The sequence below is a fragment of the Bufo gargarizans genome, chromosome 8 (genome assembly GCF_014858855.1).
Source record: "Bufo gargarizans isolate SCDJY-AF-19 chromosome 8, ASM1485885v1, whole genome shotgun sequence".
NCBI lineage: Eukaryota > Metazoa > Chordata > Amphibia > Anura > Bufonidae > Bufo > Bufo gargarizans.
In genome coordinates, this window is record NC_058087.1 from 145,858,300 (window position 1) to 145,879,080 (window position 20,781).

At 44.1% G+C, this 20,781-nt stretch overlaps 1 protein-coding gene across 1 annotated transcript in view; it reads left to right on the forward strand.

The window, feature by feature from the left end:
- Positions 1-10,176, forward strand: part of SNX29 (sorting nexin 29) — a 503,522-nt gene extending 493,346 nt beyond the window's left edge. Inside the window, exon 21 of the mRNA XM_044303674.1 lies at positions 6,477-10,176. Coding sequence (XP_044159609.1) covers positions 6,477-6,606 — 130 coding nt within the window. The 3' untranslated portion in view covers positions 6,607-10,176. The remainder of the gene's footprint in view (positions 1-6,476) is intronic.
- The last annotated feature ends 10,605 nt before the right edge of the window (positions 10,177-20,781 follow it).

Sequence of the window (20,781 nt, forward strand, 5' to 3'; positions counted from 1 at the left end):
TGACAGGAAGGAGAGAGCTCTCCTCTCTCTCTAAGACGCCTGTCAATACGAACAGCCTGAGACATAGCAGAGTCCAAGGAGATAGGCCTCTCATGAAAAGCAAATGCATCTTTCAATCCCTCTGAAAGACCATGGCAAAATTGACTTCGGAGTGCAGCATCATTCCAACCAGTATCAGCTGCCCATCTCCGAAATTCTGAGCAGTATATCTCTGCGGATTGTTTACCCTGGCATAACAGACGTAGTCTAGACTCAGCCAAAGCAACACGATCCGGATCATCATATATCTGACCCAGGGCTAAAAATAATTAATCCACTGAACGGAGGGGCCGTGCCCCCACCGGCAGCGAAAAGGCCCAAGACTGTGCGTTACCCATGGGCAGCGAAATAATGATCCCCACCCTCCGTTCCTCATCACCAGAGGAATGGGGAAGAAGGTGAAAATGGAGTTTGCAAGCCTCTCTGAAACGCACAAAATTCTCACTACCCCCGGAGAACGTATCCGGGAGCGAGATCTTAGGCTCAGAACAAACTCCATGAACGCAAGCTGAACCGGTCACTAGAAACTGAGAAAGAGTCTTACGGAGATCATCTACCTCCAATGAAAGACCCTGGAAGCATTCAGTCAAAAGTGAAACCGGATCCATGCTTGAGACGGTTTTGGCGGTTTATAATGCCACGGAAAGGTGTACATGAAACAAGACAATGCAAAATGAATGTATGACTCACTGGATCCAAAGCTAAGGAACAAAAGGGAGACCCCTGCATAAGACCTGGCACTCTCCCTGACTGCTCAGCCTATGCGAACACCCCAATGGTGGATGATCGCATATCCTAGTACCTTGACTATATGACACCTGAACACCCTACAATAGTGAGGGGACACGACCACCGGCTCCCTACACTAGACACGGAGGGAGTCAGGGTCACCTGGGATCCAGCAAACAGAAAATCACAAATGAATGTACAGCACTTATCTTGTAGAAGACTGGGAAATAGGATCAGCATGCACACACACTCCAGGAAGCTGTATAAACCGCACACTAATGCATTATGGGGAGGAATTTAAAGGGATGCAATCAGTCCAACTACAAGACAGCTGAGAGAGGCTAACGAGATGAGGAACGGAGACCGTGGACTGACCGGCAGCAGCTTATACACTAGACCGTGGACTGACTGGCAGCAGCTCATACACTAGACCGTGGACTGACCGGCAACAGCTCATACACTAGACCGTGGACTGACCGGCAGCAGCTCATACACTAGACCATGGACTGACCGGCAGCAGCTCATACACTAGACCATGGACTGACCGGCTGCAGCTCATACACTAGACCGTGGACTGGCCGTCAGCAGCTCATACACTAGACCGTGGACTGACCAGCAGCAGCTTATACACTAGACCGTGGACTGACCGTCAGCAGCTCATACACTAGACCGTGGACTGACCGGCAACAGCTCATACACTAGACCGTGGACTGACCGGCAGCAGCTCATACACTAGACCGTAGACCTACCTGCTGCAGCTCATACACTAGACCGTGGACCGATCGTCAGCAGCTCATACACTAGTGTGTGGACTGACCGGCAGCAGCTCATACACTAGACTGTGGACTGACCGGCAGCAGCTCATACACTAGACTGTGGACTGACCGGCAGCAGCTCATACACTAGACTGTGGACTGACCGGCAGCAACTTATACACTAGACTGTGGACTGACCGACAGCAGCTCATACACTAGTTTGTGGACTGACGGGCAGCAGCTTATACACTGGACCAGTGGTAGTGAACCTATGGCACGGGTGCCAGAGGCGGCAATCAGAACCCTCTCTGTGGGCACACGCACCCTGGAAAAAGTGTATGGTGTACTAATATGTCTTAGACATTTCCTGCTATTCATCAGTGCAGGGCGCGTTATGAATGCCTGTCACGGAAAGGTGTACAGGAAACAAGACAATGCAAAATGAATGTATGACTCACTGGATCCACAGCTAAGGAACAAAAGGGAGACCCCTGCATAAGACCTGGCACTCTCCCTGACTGCTCAGCCTATGCAAACACCCCAATGGTGGATGATCGCATATCCTCGTACCTTGACTATATGACACCTGAACACCATACAATAGTGAGGGGACACGACCACCGGCTCCCTACACTAGACACGGAGGGAGTCAGGGTCACCTGGGATCCAGCAAACAGAAAATCACAAATGAATGTACAGCACTTATCCTTATAGAAGACTGGGAAATAGGATCAGCATGCACACACACTCCAGGAAGCTGTATAAACCGCACACTAATGCATTATGGGGAGGAATTTAAAGGGATGCAATCAGTCCAACTACAAGACAGCTGAGAGAGGCTAACGAGATGAGGAACGGAGACCGTGGACTGACCGGCAGCAGCTTATACACTAGACCGTGGACTGACTGGCAGCAGCTCATACACTAGACCGTGGACTGACCGGCAACAGCTCATACACTAGACCGTGGACTGACCGGCAGCAGCTCATACACTAGACCATGGACTGACCGGCAGCAGCTCATACACTAGACCATGGACTGACCGGCTGCAGCTCATACACTAGACCGTGGACTGGCCGTCAGCAGCTCATACACTAGACCGTGGACTGACCAGCAGCAGCTTATACACTAGACCGTGGACTGACCGTCAGCAGCTCATACACTAGACCGTGGACTGACCGGCAACAGCTCATACACTAGACCGTGGACTGACCGGCAGCAGCTCATACACTAGACCGTAGACCTACCTGCTGCAGCTCATACACTAGACCGTGGACCGATCGTCAGCAGCTCATACACTAGTGTGTGGACTGACCGGCAGCAGCTCATACACTAGACTGTGGACTGACCGGCAGCAGCTCATACACTAGACTGTGGACTGACCGGCAGCAGCTCATACACTAGACTGTGGACTGACCGGCAGCAGCTCATACACTAGACTGTGGACTGACCGGCAGCAGCTCATACACTAGACTGTGGACTGACCGGCAGCAGCTCATACACTAGACTGTGGACTGACCGGCAGTAGCTTATATACTAGACTGTGGACTGACCGTCATCCGCTTATACACTAGACTGTGGACTGACCGGCAGCAACTTATACACTAGACTGTGGACTGACCGACAGCAGCTCATACACTAGTTTGTGGACTGACGGGCAGCAGCTTAATGAATGTACAGCACTTATCTTGTAGAAGACTGGGAAATAGGATCAGCATGCACACACACTCCAGGAAGCTGTATAAACCGCACACTAATGCATTATGGGGAGGAATTTAAAGGGATGCAATCAGTCCAACTACAAGACAGCTGAGAGAGGCTAACGAGATGAGGAACTGAAAACCAAAACAAAGAAAGCTCAAGGAGGAGGTTCTGAAAGGCATCTGTCAGAGCTTCTCAGATGTCTGGTTGTGACAATGGCACAAGCAGCACATTGAATGTAGGCATGCTAATATAGCTAAATGATAAAGTACATGGGAGAGATACTACATTGGACTGTAGTATTCAGGTACAATTGGCTTGTTGGCACTTTGTGATAAATAAGTGGGTTCCGGGTTGCAGTTTGGGCACTTGGTCTGTAAAAGGTTTGCCATTACTGCACTAAAGTGTGGACTGACCGGCAGCAGCTCATACACTAGACTGTGGACTGACCGTCAGCAGCTCATACACTAGTGTGTGGACTGACCGTCATCAGCTCATACACTAGTGTGTGGACTGACCGTCAGCAGCTCATACACTAGAGTGTGGACTGACCGTCAGCAGCTCATACACTAGACTGTGGACTGACCGTCAGCAGCTCATACACTAGACCGTGGACTGACCATCAGCAGCTCATACACTAAACCGTGGACTGACTGTCAGCAGCTCATACACTAAACCGTGGACTGACCATCAGCAGCTTATACACTAGAGTGTGGACTGACCGTCAGCAGCTCATACTCTAGACTGTGGACTGACCGTCAGCAGCTCATACACTAGTGTGTGGACTGACCGTCAGCAGCTCATACACTAAACCGTGGACTGACTGTCAGCAGCTCATACACTAAACTGTGGACTGGCCATCAGCAGCTTATACACTAGACTGCGGACTGACCGTCAGCAGCTCATACACTAGACTGTGGACTGACCGTCAGCAGCTCATACACTAGACTGTGGACTGACTAGTAGCAGCTCATACACTAGACCATGGACTGACCATCAGCAGCTCATACACTAGACTGTGGACTGACCGGCAGCAACTCATACACTAGACCGTGGACTGACCATCAGCAGCTCATACACTAGTGTGTGGACTGACCGGCAGCAGCTTTGTTTCTTTCTATGGGAAAACAAAAAACAAAAAGAACATGGAGCTCATAAGTACCAATAAAAAGTTATTTTATTACATATACAATATATAACAGACATCATGCCGTTAAAAAAAAGGAGGAAGTGCCAGAAAAAAAGCACCATCCCGGCTCCACACTGACTGCGCTAGTTGTTGAATACAATATAGAAAGGATGCCGAGTAAAACAATATCACGATACATCAGCAGCAACAGGATCATGAACAGTAGTTACCATCAGACCAATAACGCATATGTACACACAGGCCCCAAGATGATAAAGGACACGATCCCAAACAGAACAATGTAATGAAGCCGACTCGCCAAACAACCGGACTGTGAGGACCAGGATGGCGCTACTCTAGTCTATGGGAGTTTCAAGCTCAGCCGAGAAAGTTTGCATTTTGCGAGTTGTAGTTTCACGACAGCTGGCGTTGCTGACCCCTGGTGTAGGTGATTGCCAACATGGTTGGAGGGGTGTTGTGGGCATTGTAAATGGAAGTAGAAGTTGCTGTGGGGACTACAGATGGTATTATGTGGGTACAATGGCATTAGAAAGATGCTAATATACAGTATGTGCCGTGTTGATGATGCTTTGTGTTCATACATATGCAGTGTGACTGATGTTACATTATACATGCAATATGGCGGACAGGTATGCATTGTGGTGGACATTATACATTTATATGCACTATGGTTAATAGTATTACATGCGCTAAAGAAAGTATGGTATATATGACCTATTAATTCAGGGCTGTGGCTATGGCAGGAGGTGCAGTAAAAACTGTCCTACCCCTACTCCCATTTTCTAGATCTTCCCTACATACTTCTTAAAAGTGAATATTTTTGCCACAGTGATTTTGTTTTTTTAGACGATATATACAAAACCATTCATGTAGGATCAGAGTCAGAACAAGCAGCAAGTACCCAGCAGGGATGTATCGCTAATGTACTTCATCATTTAATGAAACCTCCTTAATTAGGAGACCGCTAACTAGAGCATCATTGCAGCTCACCCTCTCTGTACTGTTCCTGCAAATCCCCAGAATGGAATTCACTTCACATGACGTCACTTAACTCTGCACTTACACAGCAATAGACAAGGATCCCCTTTAGGCTGGAAACACAAGTACATTTAGTTTTTACTGCAGTTTGAAGTACATTTGTGACCCTATTACTATATTTCTGCCGTTGGCTCAAAAAGCTGCATCAAGAACTTGAGGTGTGAGTTCCAGTAGGTAAGGTAGGTATCTGGACAACTTTTTTCTATAAACCCTATTAGGTTCTATGAAAATGAACCCCTCTTGAAACTCCCCTCTATGAATAGGGCAGGGGGCAGTTCCCACTCTGGCAGACTCAACCATATGACTGACTTTTCAAAGCTTCCCACCTTCTCCCTAATTTAATAAGAGCTGGGGGTTAGGGAAGCTGGATCCACCACAATTGGTTTATTGCTGGGGCAGATAAGACAATCCCCATTACTTAAAATATATTTACTAAATCTGCATTGAGTCCAATATAAGTCTGTATCTGTGAAATATTTATTCAAAAGCAGCTGGTTCTTTTTTTGCTGCGGTGGATTTTTGCCTAAAGACAATTTGCTACAACCTTTCATTTTCGAAAATCCGATGTATTATATGAGGGATACAAGTGGTGCCATTGGTAAGGTCTTCTGTTATGAAGGAGGAACATTTTCATTATTTGTTGACCATTTGTCCCATTGATGTGATTCTTAATAGAAGCAGCTCTAGAAGCGGTGGAAATTCACATAACAGACAGACATTGTTGGCGAAGTATTGGTTTGGCTCCATAGCTGGAACCTTTATAGAGTCGTGGAGTCAAGTGAAGGTTTTTGTGCAATCTCCTAATTCTTTTAAGTAATGGGTAAAATTGAACCATAAATGATGTTTGGCTATTGCATCTGCTAGGATGTTGGATGTGGAGCCTTGTTGTGTTACACATATATAGCATTTATGGTCATACTCTTCCGACAGTCACATTATTATAGGTAATTGCCATGACTAGCGTGTTCCACACTCAGTGATGTTCACAGTGGAATATGTTCTTGCATTTGCCACAGTCATTTTGTAATTTGTCCCTTTTATCTATGTCTTTTTCTGTCTTTCAGTGACATTCAAGGCAATGGAGAACAAGGAAGCAAAGGCAGTCGATCTAAAGTGGCCTCTCGATTTCCAAAATTATCTCGAAGCCACCAGAGAGACTACCGGAACCCTGAACCACAAAGTGGAGATCTCTGAGCACTTTATTTTATACCAAGGCAGATAAGAACTGAACTCTGCAAAATGCCTCCTGTCCAGAAATAGGTCACATTACCACTTATGGAATCTTCTCCTAGAAAAAGATGCACACATCTTACGAATAAATCATCACACTTTTTCTGTTGCTCAAACAAAGGCCATCACTTTGAGGCTTTACTTTATCTTGCACATTGATGACTAATGTCACAGGGTCACCTGGAGCATGCTAAGTATAATCAGATTCTTATTTTTAGGTCTTTAAATCATGATTGGAGCACACCAACAAATCGTGGTCTGTATCTGATGCAGCTTAGTAGATTGTTTTGATGATGATAACTTTCTATGGACACATCTAGCCTTGGATGACTAACAGTGTTTTTTGAAAACTGCCATGTTTGATGACTGCCTTGTAGGGTAAAATCACTGATATCATTGTTACTATATTGAGATCATAGTTTTCTATAGCTTACTTTAAGCCAACTCATATAAAATACAAACTTGCGGGTCAAAAAAATAAGTACAATCAAGCCTGATTATCACTGGAGTCTTAAAGGGACTTCAAAGAGACTAACATGCATGGGCTTATCTTAGGATAGGCCATCCAAACCTAGTCACATAATGTGGGACCCCTATTGATCAAAAGCAATTTGCAAGTGATCAATGTCCCTAAAGTTCCACCACAGAAACAAGTAGGCATTAAGTAGTGCTCATTAAAACAATGGGCTAGCCATGTATACATTGACATACTGGGTCCTCAAAAGCAGTGTTCCAACCTGCCGGTCATGTTTTCAGGATTTCCTTGGTATTGAACAGATGATATAATTAGTGTCAATGCATCAGGACTCACAACAAGCATTCATTGTGTGGCTTATTCTCAAATCGTGACCAGCAGGTGGGCCCTAAGGGCAGCAGTTGAGAAACGCTGCTCCAAAGCGGGAGACTCTAATTTGACTGCCCTATTGATGGAGGCTACAGATGCATGACCCCCTCTATTCCTTGTAATAACTAAAATGCTCTAACAGCAAATTTGAAAATAGATTTTCTACAGCAGTCACGTAAAAGGGAAGATTTTTTTTATGCCAAATTCTCTTTTAGTTGTAACCATACAGTCAGATGCCACTCTCAGTCTATAAGGCTACATTCGACCAGATGCACTTAACTCCCTCCGAGGTGCAGGAGACTCGATGCTTTTATTTGCCATCTTCTGTCTAGACCAGGGATGTCAAACTCGTGGCCCTCCAGCTGTTGCAAAACTACAACTTCCATCATGCCTGGACATCCTACAGTTATTGGGGCATGCTATGAGTTGTAGTTTTGCATCAGCTGGAGGGCCATGAATTTGACATCTGTGCTCTAGACCATGGATGTACCTTGGCTGTAGATCGTGCTGTTGTAAAGATGGTATCATTTGTAGCACCTATGGAAATGTGCCTTCTAAAGGGCTTAGATGCAGCTTACTTACAGTATCACCATCTGTACTTTATATATATCATTTATGCTGTAACTGTGTAAGGCCTCATGCACACCACCGTTTTTTGTACCAATGTCCAATCCAAATTTTTTTTTTTGCGGATTACATATGGACCCATTCACTTCTATAAGTCTGCAAAAAAAAAAGGAATCTATGTACTTTCCACATCTGTGTGTCTATTCCACAGATCCACAGTATTGTGGACAAGAATAGTCACTTCTAGCAATGGGAGTGAAAAAAATGCAGATTGCACATGTAGGGTGTCCTTATTTTGCGGATCTATGGTTTGCAGACTTCAATACGGACATGGTCATGTGCATAAGACCTAAAGCAATGTTCTCCAACCACTGGTTTTCTAATTGTTGCTAAACTACCAACTCCCAACATGTCCTGTGTATCCATCAGGGCATGCTGGGAGTTTATTCTCTGCAACAATTGATGTCCACTGGTTGGATAATATAATTTTACAATACTTCCAAAGCAAACTTGTGCGTTTTTCCACTAATTAAAAAAGAATATCGACTGTATCTCCTTCGCCTTATGTTTTAAATTAATTTTTATGCATGAATTGAGATGCATTAAGCTGTGATCCCACCTATTATATTCTGATTAAGAATTGTCACTTTCATTACAGGACTACTAAGCACCAACAATAGGGAAATGCAAGCTATGAAAACACTCAGCCTTCTACATAGAAAGATTGTGTATTGTAACTTAATTTGTACATTTTGTTGTGTTTGTCTTTTTTTAGGAAATTTGAAATGACTGTTGGCATCAGCCACACTTTATTGTCAGACACATTAACATCATTGAAATTTAAAGGGTGATCTGAGATATTCAGTTGATCTAAGCCTACATTAGGCCATACATTTTTGATTGGTGGTGGTCCCATGCCTAGGACCCCCAATGTGCAGCAGCAGAAAGAAGAGGCTGTGCTGCCCTCTGGAGCACTGTGCCCCCTATAAGGCATGTTCACATAGAATATGTGCTGAAATTTACATAGAATCCACTCAAAATCCTCCCCATTGTTGTCAGTAAGAAGCCATGGTATGTTTGATGGCAAATCCATGGCAGCAATGTGATGGTCAGCCTTGGATTTCTGCCACGCAGTCCATGTCGTGATTCTGTCATGTGGAGCATGCCCATAGAGTAGGGCCACCATGAGTGGATACGCTGTTGATTCATCTCAGTGGACTTGCAGGTGGAAAATCCACAGTGTATACAGTAGCAGCAAAGTGGCTGAGATTTTATCAGATGTCATCCACACGCCACGTAAAAAATCCAAATACATGTGGTGCAGATTTTAATGTCCCAAGCATGTCTGTCAATTTATGCTATGGATTTTGACTGTGGATTTCACCCTTTAGGCCAGATTCAGGAATCTGTATTCTGGACGCGTTTCCCAATCTGGGATTAATTACTTCAACTGTCAGCATCATAGCATACAGACGCGTGGATCCAGCCTTACAATACATAGGGTGAATTCTGCTGCGAATACACCTCAAAATCTGCAACAATTCTGCAATTACCACTTTAATTACATAGGTTGTAGAAATCACATCCATCAAGTCCACCTTTCACAGACCTACTGTAGCTATCTCAACCAGAAGACAGTTAAGTAACCCCCCTGGGTGAGTTAAAAGAAAACTTTGGGAACCCATACTGTGCTATGCCAAATACAGGGACAGTGCATGGCATAGGGATTCAAGGGGGTATCTCTGTGTCAGGCTCATCCTCTAAGGCCCAATACTAGCCATATATCAGTTTTGTCTGGGGTGTTTCTTTGAATGTATCCAGCATTAGCAATAATGGCCCACTTATTGGGTCATCTTTCTTTATATATCTATCCTTCAGTATTACTGCACTTTTAGTTGTCCTAAAAGTCATCCCATCAGATGCTTTAAGAAGATAATAGGGATTAAGTTTGAGCTCCAGCTCGCTCATAATGCATTTGGTGGAGTCTGGAACTTGTGTATATATGATATGTAATGAAATCTAGATACATATACATTGACAAACGTGCATCTTTAAAGGATGTAGGTGCTTGTACAAATAACAATGATGTAATGTTTAATGTACCTATTATTTACTAATGTCATAAATACATGAAATTTGAAGTAAATATTGTCTGATGGTTTATTTTATAGTGTGTTCCCAGAATGGGTCACAAATAAGGGTATGAAATTATACTACAGGATTGTACACAGTGCACTTTCCTATCAAGGTTCATCAAAGTCTTGTTTGGCCCAGGAGTCTGGTCAGCTGAACGGTGGTGATTAAAGGGCTATTCCGGTTGTGGCATATTATCCCCTATCCACAGAATTGGGGATAGCTATTAGATTGGTGGGGGTCCTACCCATGGGAACTCGCACTGGTCACGAGAACAGAGACCCCTTGGAGCTACCCAAAAAGAACAGAGCAGCAGGTCAGGCATGTACACTGCTGCTCCATTTATCGAGCGCTGTACTCTGCTGAACACCTGTAGAGGTGACTGAAACAGCAATGCATATGCTTGACATACTGCTCCAGTAATTTCAGGGGGACCTGAGGGGTATATTTCCATTTTACTGCCCTAGCCAGTAAAACTGCTAGGGCAGCGCTAAAGCCCGCCAATCAGAGCCAGCGACGTCACCGAACACACTGCCGGGTGGAAGGTTCTGCCCGGCCGTGTGCTATTTAAAACAAAATAGCCCGTGCCTTGCACGATTTAGCACTGGGCAAGGCAGCACATCGGAGCATGAGATGCTCCGATGCTAGCCTCAGGGGGGCTGCCTGGGTGAAAATAAAGGTATGTCTGGGTTCAGCTCTAAACCTGGACAACCCCTTTAAAATCAAAATAAAGGAAAGTAATTGACTTGAAGTTAAACTCAACCAATGGGTTGCAAAGGCAAAATAAATAAAAAATAGCAAGAAATTAACATGATGTAATTAACAATGTGGAAAGAGCCCTCCCCCACTCTGGTCCTGACTGTTTAACCCTTTCTGTACCTTGATCAATGAAGACCATGGTGTTAACAACATTTGGACCCCCACCAATCAAAACCTTTGATATGTCTCAACAGCTTATCAAAAGTTTGTTAAAAGTACAGGTAAGGCTGAGTTCACACGAGTTATTTGGTCAGTTATTTCCATCAGTTTTTTGGTCAGTCATTTCCATCGGGAGCTAAAACCAGTACTGAAGCCTACTCAGAGATAAGGTGTAATGGAAAGATCGCCACCTGTTCTGTGTTTTTGACCCACTTCTGGTTTTAGCTTATAATATTTGAAATAACTGACAAAATAACTGAAGTGTGAACTTGGCCTAAACCTTAAGGGTGGATTAGACCCCCCCAATGCTGCTAGCGATTGTCGGGAGGAAAGCGTTCACTACCAGCAATCGGCAAATAGCTAGCAGAGGACACCGCTGTTATTACATGCAGAGTTGTCGTCCGCAACATGCAGGACAGCAGCATGCCGGCGGTAGATCGCTATTAGATGGTGTGATCTATCGCCGGCAAATCCAGACTGCCCGATGAACGAGCATCTGGTATTTATAGGCAGTATTAAACACCTCATAGGAACTCTCAGTAGCGATTATCAGGCAGAAAATCTGTCAGTCTAATATACCCTTTAAACGGGTTGTCCGGGTTCAGAGCTGAACCCGGACATACCCATAATTTCACCCAGGCAGCCCCCTGATGTTAGCATCAGAGAATTTCATGCTCCGATGCTCTCCTTTGCCCTGCGCTGGATCGCGCAGGGCAAGGGCTCTTATTTACAATAACACACTGCTAGACGGAGGCTTCCACCCAGCAGTGTGTTCGGTAATGTCACCGGCTCTAATGGGCGGGCTTTAGCGCTGCCCTAGCCGTTTTACAGGCTATGGCAGCACTAAAGCCCACCCATCAGTGCCGGTGACGTCACCGGGCTCACTGCTGGGCGGAAGCCTGGTACGTCACCGGGACTCCAGAAAATGCCTTTGCCCTGCACAATTTAGCGCAGGGCAAAGGAGAGCATCAGGGCATGAACTGCTCCAATGCTCAAGTCAGGGGGGCTGCCTGGGTGAAAATGGGGATATGTCCGGGTTCAGCTCTGAACCCGGACAACCCCTTTAGGCAATTTGCTGATTACATATTTCAAAATGCCTGTAAATAATGGGTTAAAGTAACATCTCCTCATAGTTTTCTCTGCCTATTCTCAGCTCATTTACGTACAGCAATATACAGAGTTATATAAAGTGATAATAATAGGGAGCCATTGTCCTCACTTTGCCCATGCATCCAACACCCATTAAACTTCAGTGGAATTTACTGAATTCCCAGTAAACAGAAATGGTCTCATTTACATGTGAATACTGAGACGTTCTAATCTGGGGATATCACTGACATGATGAAACAGATGCAGCATTCTCTTTAATGGCAGCAGGATTGAATGTATTTAATCCAAAGATTAAAGTTCCATCCATTTTTGGAAAACTATTGTAAGAAATAAGCGTTTTTGCACTTTTAAATATATACTATTGTCTTGTAGCCCCCATACTATATTAGTAAACTAGTAAGTATTCTGTCATCTAAAATCCAAAAATGACCTGTAATCTTCCTTGAATTGCCCCTTTCTCATTTACAATGGTCACGGGGCTGTCACTCAGCTTTCCAAGAAGCACATAGAACAAAATTCCACATTATCCAGCCTGCTCTCACTTTCTTATTTCCCTACAGAATTGCTTGTGTAGATATCAGATGTTTTTGAAAATGTATTTCAATGCATGGTATATAAAACCAAATCTAAACATCAAAATTAATACATATGAAATAATTTGCTGCCAGAGGTTTCTGGACAATTTACATACACGTAACATAAAAAATCTAGTTAGATTTCCATTAGTTGCACATTTTTTTTTTAACTATAGCAAATTTGTCTTAATTTAGGGAAATGAGGGACACTACTGGCTTTCTACAGAAGCACCAGAGTTAGAGCTCAACGCCCGAGGTGGCGGCAATATGGCACCGGATGGAGGAGCTGTACAAGAAGAAGCTCGGGCATGATTTGACCCTTCAGCTTCCTAATTTTGTACAGTATCCTAAATGCACAAAATGAGATGGATTTATCAATCTTCTCACCCCTTTAGTAAGAAAAAGAAGATAAACTGCTCCCCCAAAATGGAGACAGTTCTTCTCAGATAAGGAAAGGGCTGGTAACATGAACAAAAGGTCCTCTATCTGCCTGATGAGGTTCCCAGAAGATGACAGCAGGGCTGGGACAAAGGGTAGGCGAAAGTAGGCACACGCCCAAAGCAACGTCCAAGTTTAAATGTGAGGGGATACAATTTATTCAAGAAAAAAAAAATTCTCTAAAATTTGATTCAGATGCTCTGCTCTATTTCTGAGCAGTGTTGTTTCTAAGCTGCACAGTTGTGTGGCTTCCATAGTGCCCCTGCTCAGGGCATCTGTAGTTCCTCTCACCGCCACAGGCCCAGACTCTGACTAGTTCGTTCTGACACCGAGACATTCTGTGTGAGGTTCAAAGCTGGTGCCACCTTCTCCCTCATGCTACCCTTGCTGCTGTGACCTCCTACTCTTCTGGTAGCAGCAGCAGCGTGGCAAGAAGGAGGGGGTGGTGCCAGCTTTGAACCCTGTACATAGGACTGCAGGTACCGTCTACTACATTATCTGTACTCAGAGAGTTATCATTGTGTTATCTGTGGTGCTACATAGGACTGCAGGTAACATCCATATCTTCCAACCATCCCAGATCCAGTGGGACAGTCCCGGAGTTTGGTGACTGTCCTGCGGTCCTGGACCAGCTGTGGCATGTCCCACTCTCAAATGTCTCTGCATCCTTATGATACAGAGACAGTTGGGTGCAATGGTGAATCAGGGAGCTGTCAGCTCCGTGCTTCTCCATATAACTGCTGGTGCTCTCATGGTGCCTGCAGGGCTGAATAATGGAGTGCTGAGGCTGGGGAATGATGATGATTTTATGATCCCTGTGCTCAGCGCAGCAGGCATGATAACGTCACTTCTTCGTGCCTGATCCTGGGCAGAGCATGTGTGCTCTATTCTCCGTGCTAACAGAGTTAGGTGAATGTTATATTTTTTTTAATTTTATTAACAATTTATGGGCAACACCGAAAGAAAGAAAGGCTAGCACAAATAACAATGAATATAACCTTTATTATAGTCTCAGAAAGAGACAGAAGATCCAATAAAATACAATACAAGACAATACAATGGTGAGTGGAGAACAGACAGGATAAAAATGGGCCACCACTAGGCAATCCACATAACAATACTGGCAGGGTAATGCAAGTACTGCATAGTATATAAATAAATAACCCAAAGTAGGTATATAGTATACAAATCCAGCCAGGGCCGTCAGAACAGTATTAAAATCTAATACAATACATAAATGTATAAAGTGCAGAGTGCTAAGTGCATAGATAATATATACTAAACTGTTACTGAAAAGCCATAGATAGATACCTAAGTGGTGAACCAGAAAACCCCAACGCACGTTTCGCGTAAGCTTCTTCGGGGGGACATTTTCTAGTTTCCACGGCTCTAATATATTTATACCTACATACATTATCTATCCATGCACATCACCTATGGATTTTAACATAATTTTTTATTTGCGTCTCACTGGTTCACCCATCATAGCACAGTATTGCCCCTGGTGTCCGGATATATGCGTTCCACATGGTCATGTGATCGTTTTTGCGTTCCATGCCTGTGGTAGGCATTTCCGGGATGTTCGATCCTAGTATCCGGTATGTGTTTATAGTATTTGCATATAATCGTATAAGGACTGTCTGCTTTATCTAGCACGACCAGCAACAGCATCTAGCTAGGCTATTAAGCCACTACACATCTTTTTCATCCCCTGATGAACCTGTCACACCACTGTGACAGAGGAAACGCGTCGGGATTTGGGACTGCTAATTGGGAGTAATTTTTTTAGGGTTAGTATCCAGGGTACAGCCGTCGATAAGTGGGGTCGCTCCAATAGGGAGTGATACTTCTGCATTTAGGCGGGGGCCATCTCCACTTTTAGGCAGGGATAGCTACCTTATAGGGCTAGATCTCCCATTTTTTGCACCCTAATTTATCCCTTCTTTTGAACCCTGGGATACTCACAGCCGGAAGGACCATATTTTCTGCACGAACAAGACATCAGACGACCGGGAATCTGATAACCTTACGAAAATTCGTCAACAATCACCGAACGTCTGAATCGTGAGTGGTCGGATATGACCAAATATGTATTAACCATAAGTGGCCACATATGACCTAACGTGTAATATATGTATATCCGGAGTACTGTATACCCTATCTATACTTCGCTAGATTTATTTGCAGCTATCTAAAATAACATTGTTTTTTGTGGGAAATATTTTACTAATATCCTTACATAAAAGTTACGTTTTAAAGTAGGTCCAATACTTCAGTGATTTTTCAGTTTAGATACCTACTCAAATATGTATTTTACATTTCTGTGAATTGTATAATTTTTTATTTGCGTCTCACTGGTTCACCCATCATAGCACAGTATTCCCCCTGGTGTCCGGATATATGCGTTCCACATGGTCATGTGATCGTTTTTGCGTTCCATGCCTGTGGTAGGCATTTCCGGGATGTTCGATCCTAGTATCCGGTATGTGTTTATAGTATTTGCATATAATCGTATAAGGTTGCTGGCATTTTAATGGTACCATCCCTGCTATTCAATATATACGATGCACGTATGCCCCCATGCAGTTATTTCCTCCTTCTCCTCCTTTTTCCCGAACCGGAAGTGACGCTCTGCGTTCCACGACGCGGTGCGCTCCTTCCGGTGATCAGAAGTGACGTGATGCGTTCCACGGTGGAGCCCACTCGCGTCCCTTCCATGTGGCCACACATGTCTCTCTCCAGCTGCTCACTGTTTTAATCAATTATCCGGTTATAAAAGTTACCCTATTAGCTTTATCCTCATACACACGTCCCCCCCCTGAAGAAGCTTACACGAAACGTGCGTTGGGGTTTTCTGGTTCACCACTTAGGTATCTATCTATGGCTTTTCAGTAACAGTTTAGTATATATTATCTATGCACTTAGCACTATAATAAAGGTTATATTCATTGTTATTTGTGCTAGCCTTTCTTTATTTTGGTGTTGGACTTTGCGTGCAGGCTTAGCACGGGTACTCACGTTTGTGAGTCATTTATCATTGGTGTATAACAATTTATGGGCCAGCACTACTGTAAGGGGCCACTAAAGGGAGTAGTCTACTTTGTGGGTTCACTAAAGTGGCATAACTACTGAGTGGGAACCCTAAGGGTGCATAACTACTGTGTAGGGGTACTAAGGGGGCATAACTACTGTGTAGAGGCACTAAGGAGGCATAACTACTGTGTAGAGGCACTAAAGGGCCATAACTACTGTGTAGGGGCACAACTACTGTGTAGGGGCACTAAGGGGACATAACTACCGTGGAGGGTTTAATATATTGTGTGGGGGCACTAAGGGGAGGGGGTAAACTGTGTGGGGGCACTAAGGGGAGGGGGTAAACTGTGTGGGGGAACTAAGGGAGCATTAATACTGTATGGGGGTACTAAAGGGGCATTAATACTGTGTAGGGGTACTAAGGGGACATAACTACCGTGGAGGGTTTAATATATTGTATGGGGGCACTAAGGGGAGGGGGTAAACTGTGTGGGGGAACTAAGGGAGCATTAATACTGTATGGGGGTACTAAAGGGGCATTAATACTGTGTAGGGGTACTAAGGGAGCATTGATACTGTGTGAGGCACTAAGCTAAGGGTGCATCGATACTGTGTGGGGGCACTAAGGGGGGCATGAATACTGTGTGTGGGGTACTAAGGGGGCATAACTACTGTGAAGGGGGCATTACACTTTGTGGGGGCACAAAGGGGACTGGGCGAGATAGTGGCATGTATAGATAGTTACTGGGCGGCATCAGAGGCATGGTGTAGCATTTAAAAAAATTGCTGCTGCGTGCTTCTAATAAAGTTCTCCTTGGGCTTTTTTGAAGTTTGGAGGTATGATCATCTAATACATTACTCAGAATTATCACTGTGTGTTATCTATGGTGTTACATAGGACTGCAGGCCGTCTGCACACATTGCAGGTGATCGCAATGTGATGTACAGGATATACAGTACTTTGCTGGTACTGTACTACGCTAAGGTTATTCCACATGGGACAGAGAAGCATGTGCCTTTTCTAAATGAGGCTAATCTGAGGCAGTCCCTGATCCTGGCGGAAAAACTACGCCAGCCCCAGGCATACATGTTAGTAAATTTGCCAGTTTCAGAGTCCCGGCCCCGACATAGCCCCCGACACACCCAATTGTCGAATTTTTTTTCGACACTGGCAATATGAATTAATATTGTTGCATGGCCGGTGAAAAAGGGGACTTGTGACTATTTTTACAACTAAAATAGTCGCAAGTCCCTTGATAACTGCTCCCAATATGTGCATATGCTGTGTGCAGTGGGTGTATGCATGGTGAGTGTGAGCTAATGGCTGTAATGTATGCAGGGTGTGTGTTCAAGTGATTAGGATATCTATACAGATGTGCAGAGTATATGTCTGAAGTGTGTGTAGTGGATATATGCTTGATGAGTGTAAGTAAGTGTGTATGGTGTGTAAACGAGTGAGAAGCTTGTCTATGCAAGCGTGCAGGGGGTGTATGCATGGTGAGGTGTGCAGACTGTATACGCAGAATGCCTGGTGTGTGCGGTGTGTTTATATAAGTGCAAAATGTGTGTCTGGAGTATGTGCAGCCAAGGAGAGTGTACAGTATATGTCAGCATGTATTCACATTGTACAGCAGCATACACGCTGCAAAGTGTTTCCTGGGACATATTTACAGTAATCATCTTTTGTTTAATACTAGTTGCCGTGCGAATACTTGAATATTTGATAAATATCACACTGGACAATGTTTTGAAGCAATTGTCTTGAGCTCCAGAAAACAGAAATGGGCTGTGATCTTGTTGTCTTGCAGTTTTCCCATCTCTTACACAATTCGATCCGGGAAGTAAAACTTTTTTAAGCCGCTCCCAGACTTTGATTGCGAAATATCGCACCTAGAACTTTGATAATAAAATTAATTTAAAGCTTCAAATGTAAATGGGTTATCCAACCCCTATAATGCCGAGGCCCCTAATACAGGTTGTGCGTACCTACTCCCCAACACCCAGGTAGCTCCTGATGCTCGCACGCCCACTGCACGCCTTCCTAGCCTCACCCAAATATCCAATTACTTCCTCGCCAGTTGCCATAGACCTCTTTAGTCTCTATCCTCCCCATCTCATATTATAATTGCTGTTTTTAATGGAGGAGGTTGTGTAAAAGTGTCCAAGTAAATTTTTAGGAGAAAGGTGTTCAACCAATGTTTGATGAATTGTGGTGTAGTTAGGACCACAGAAAGGAAACAGGAAGAGGTGAGAAAATGGCTATATCTGAATAAAGGGCGTGCACAATCAGTAGTCATGTAACATTTTGTCACCGCCAGTTCTGTGAGAAGGTCTGGCAGACGTTCTTTTCTACATCTTGTATGATGTTCTTTGTTTTGGTTTAACTTTCTCATCTCCTTTCGTTCTGCCAGGTGTCACTTATTTAGACTAATCATCTTCCTTTATATTCCCTGCCATACTGCCTCACTTTGCGGTTTATACTACTTCCCTGGATGAAGTGTTCACTGCTGGAGGCTGCTTCTGCTGTTTGCTCAGATAGGTCCTTTACTTTATTGCGTTTCCTTGCTGGCTTGATTCTAGGTGACCCTGACTCCGTCCGTATTAAGTGCAGGGAGCCGGTGGTCGTGTCCAGTCACTATTATAGGGTTTTCAGGTCTCACACAGACTTAGGTACGTGGGCATGCAATCGTTTACCATCGAGACCCTTGCATGTGCATAGCAGTCAGGGAGAGCTCTTAGGGTTTTATAGGGACTACCTATAAGCTCCTTAGTTTTGGATCAAGCCAGTCGCTCATTTATTCATAAGTTTCAGCTATCTGCAAACTTCACCCGTGACACATTTCCATTGAATTGGTTCATGAGCTGCTCCGAGGCTACGCTTTCCCTAAAAGAGCGTCATCAATTGGCTGGAATGTGCTAGTCTTAAGATACATTGCCCCTTGGCTTATCTTGACTAACTGTATGTCACCTATATGGCACAGTAGCCCAGTTCTGTCTGATCTATGTTTTCCAACCATGGACTAGGGAAAAAGTGTCTGATTGGCTGGGGTCCAAATGCTCGGAACGCTGCCGATCACAAGATCAGGGGGCTGTCTTCCTCAGTTTGTCCTTTTCTATGGAACTGCTGGAGATAGTGGAGTACAAGCTCCCAGCTATCTCCGGCAGTCCGATTGCATTGAATAGACTGGCAAACATGCATGCTCCAGTGAAGAAGGGAAACCTATCCTCGATCAGTGGGTGCCCCAATAGGCAGATCCCTGCAGATTAAACACATCCCCTGTCCTGTGTATAGTAAGTACTTGTAATGGGACAACTTCTTAATATCTCGACCCTAACCAAAGTTGTGGAAAATCTCCCAGCACATATGCCAAACATATACCCCACACAGGCCCATAGTGGAGGCAAAATTGGGCCTGGTATGTGGTGGCATATCTTTTTTTTTCCTCAACGCTATAAGTATGTGCAACATACTGCTTTTTCTAGACATTGGGCAGGTGAGCCTTCCGTCCCGATGTATATGTCTTATGGGGAGCTCAGATGTGATGTGACCAGAACCTAAGTAAACTATGCATGGGTTGTGTTCCTGCTGGAGGTCTTCTTTAAAACAACTGAGCAGCTAAGGTATTGTTCGTGAAGAACATTTTTTGGGGAAATATGCACATCCAGTCTGGCTATTATATTCATTTCCATCAGGCCTGGTACGGTCAGTGGCAGGAATCCTTCGAAGAATGTCAGCGTCACTAATGCATCAAGACTAGTTTGCTTCCAAATCTGTGGCTCACATTTCAATCTAGGTCATTTTGCAATAGTGGAGAATATATGAATATAACAAGCAACAATCTTTGCTCTTTACATCTCTGAGAATATAATCATCAAAAATGTGCTTTGCACAGGCCAGAAATCCGGTCAGATTTGGGTAAGAACATGAATATTTAATACAGACCTAAATTCACCAGAGGGAGATACCGATAGCAGACATTTTTTAGTTTTATCTCGTGCTATAAAAGATGCTTTATTTTAACTCATCTACAACATAAAGTAGCCGCCATGATGTATTATTCATGATCCTTTTCCTTCTCTTATAAAATGTTTAATTTTGCATGCAGCATAAAATATTTGAGGGAGTTAATTGTGTTATGCTGTACTGGATTTCTTTGTTTTAACTACTTTTTTGTCTTATAGTTAGTGAAAGACTCTGATGGAGAGTTTTGCTTTGTAATGTCAGCTGTCAGGGACAATTACATGGATGGCAGGGACGGGCAAATTCTTAGTAGTCTGATAATCACTAAAGATCTAAAGATGTAGGCTCAGTTCACACAGTTGGCGTACTTTCTTTCTTTAGTCTAATTAGACCCAATTGGCATAGATTTGCAGTATAATTTACTCCAAACTGTCAGGCCATGGGAGGCCCAGGCCCTACTACCAAATCCTGTCCCTTTTTTGGAAAGTGGCCAGAACAGGATAAAATTGAAAAAACACAGGACTAACCTGATATGGGTCTCCAATGCTTTGCTTAATGGT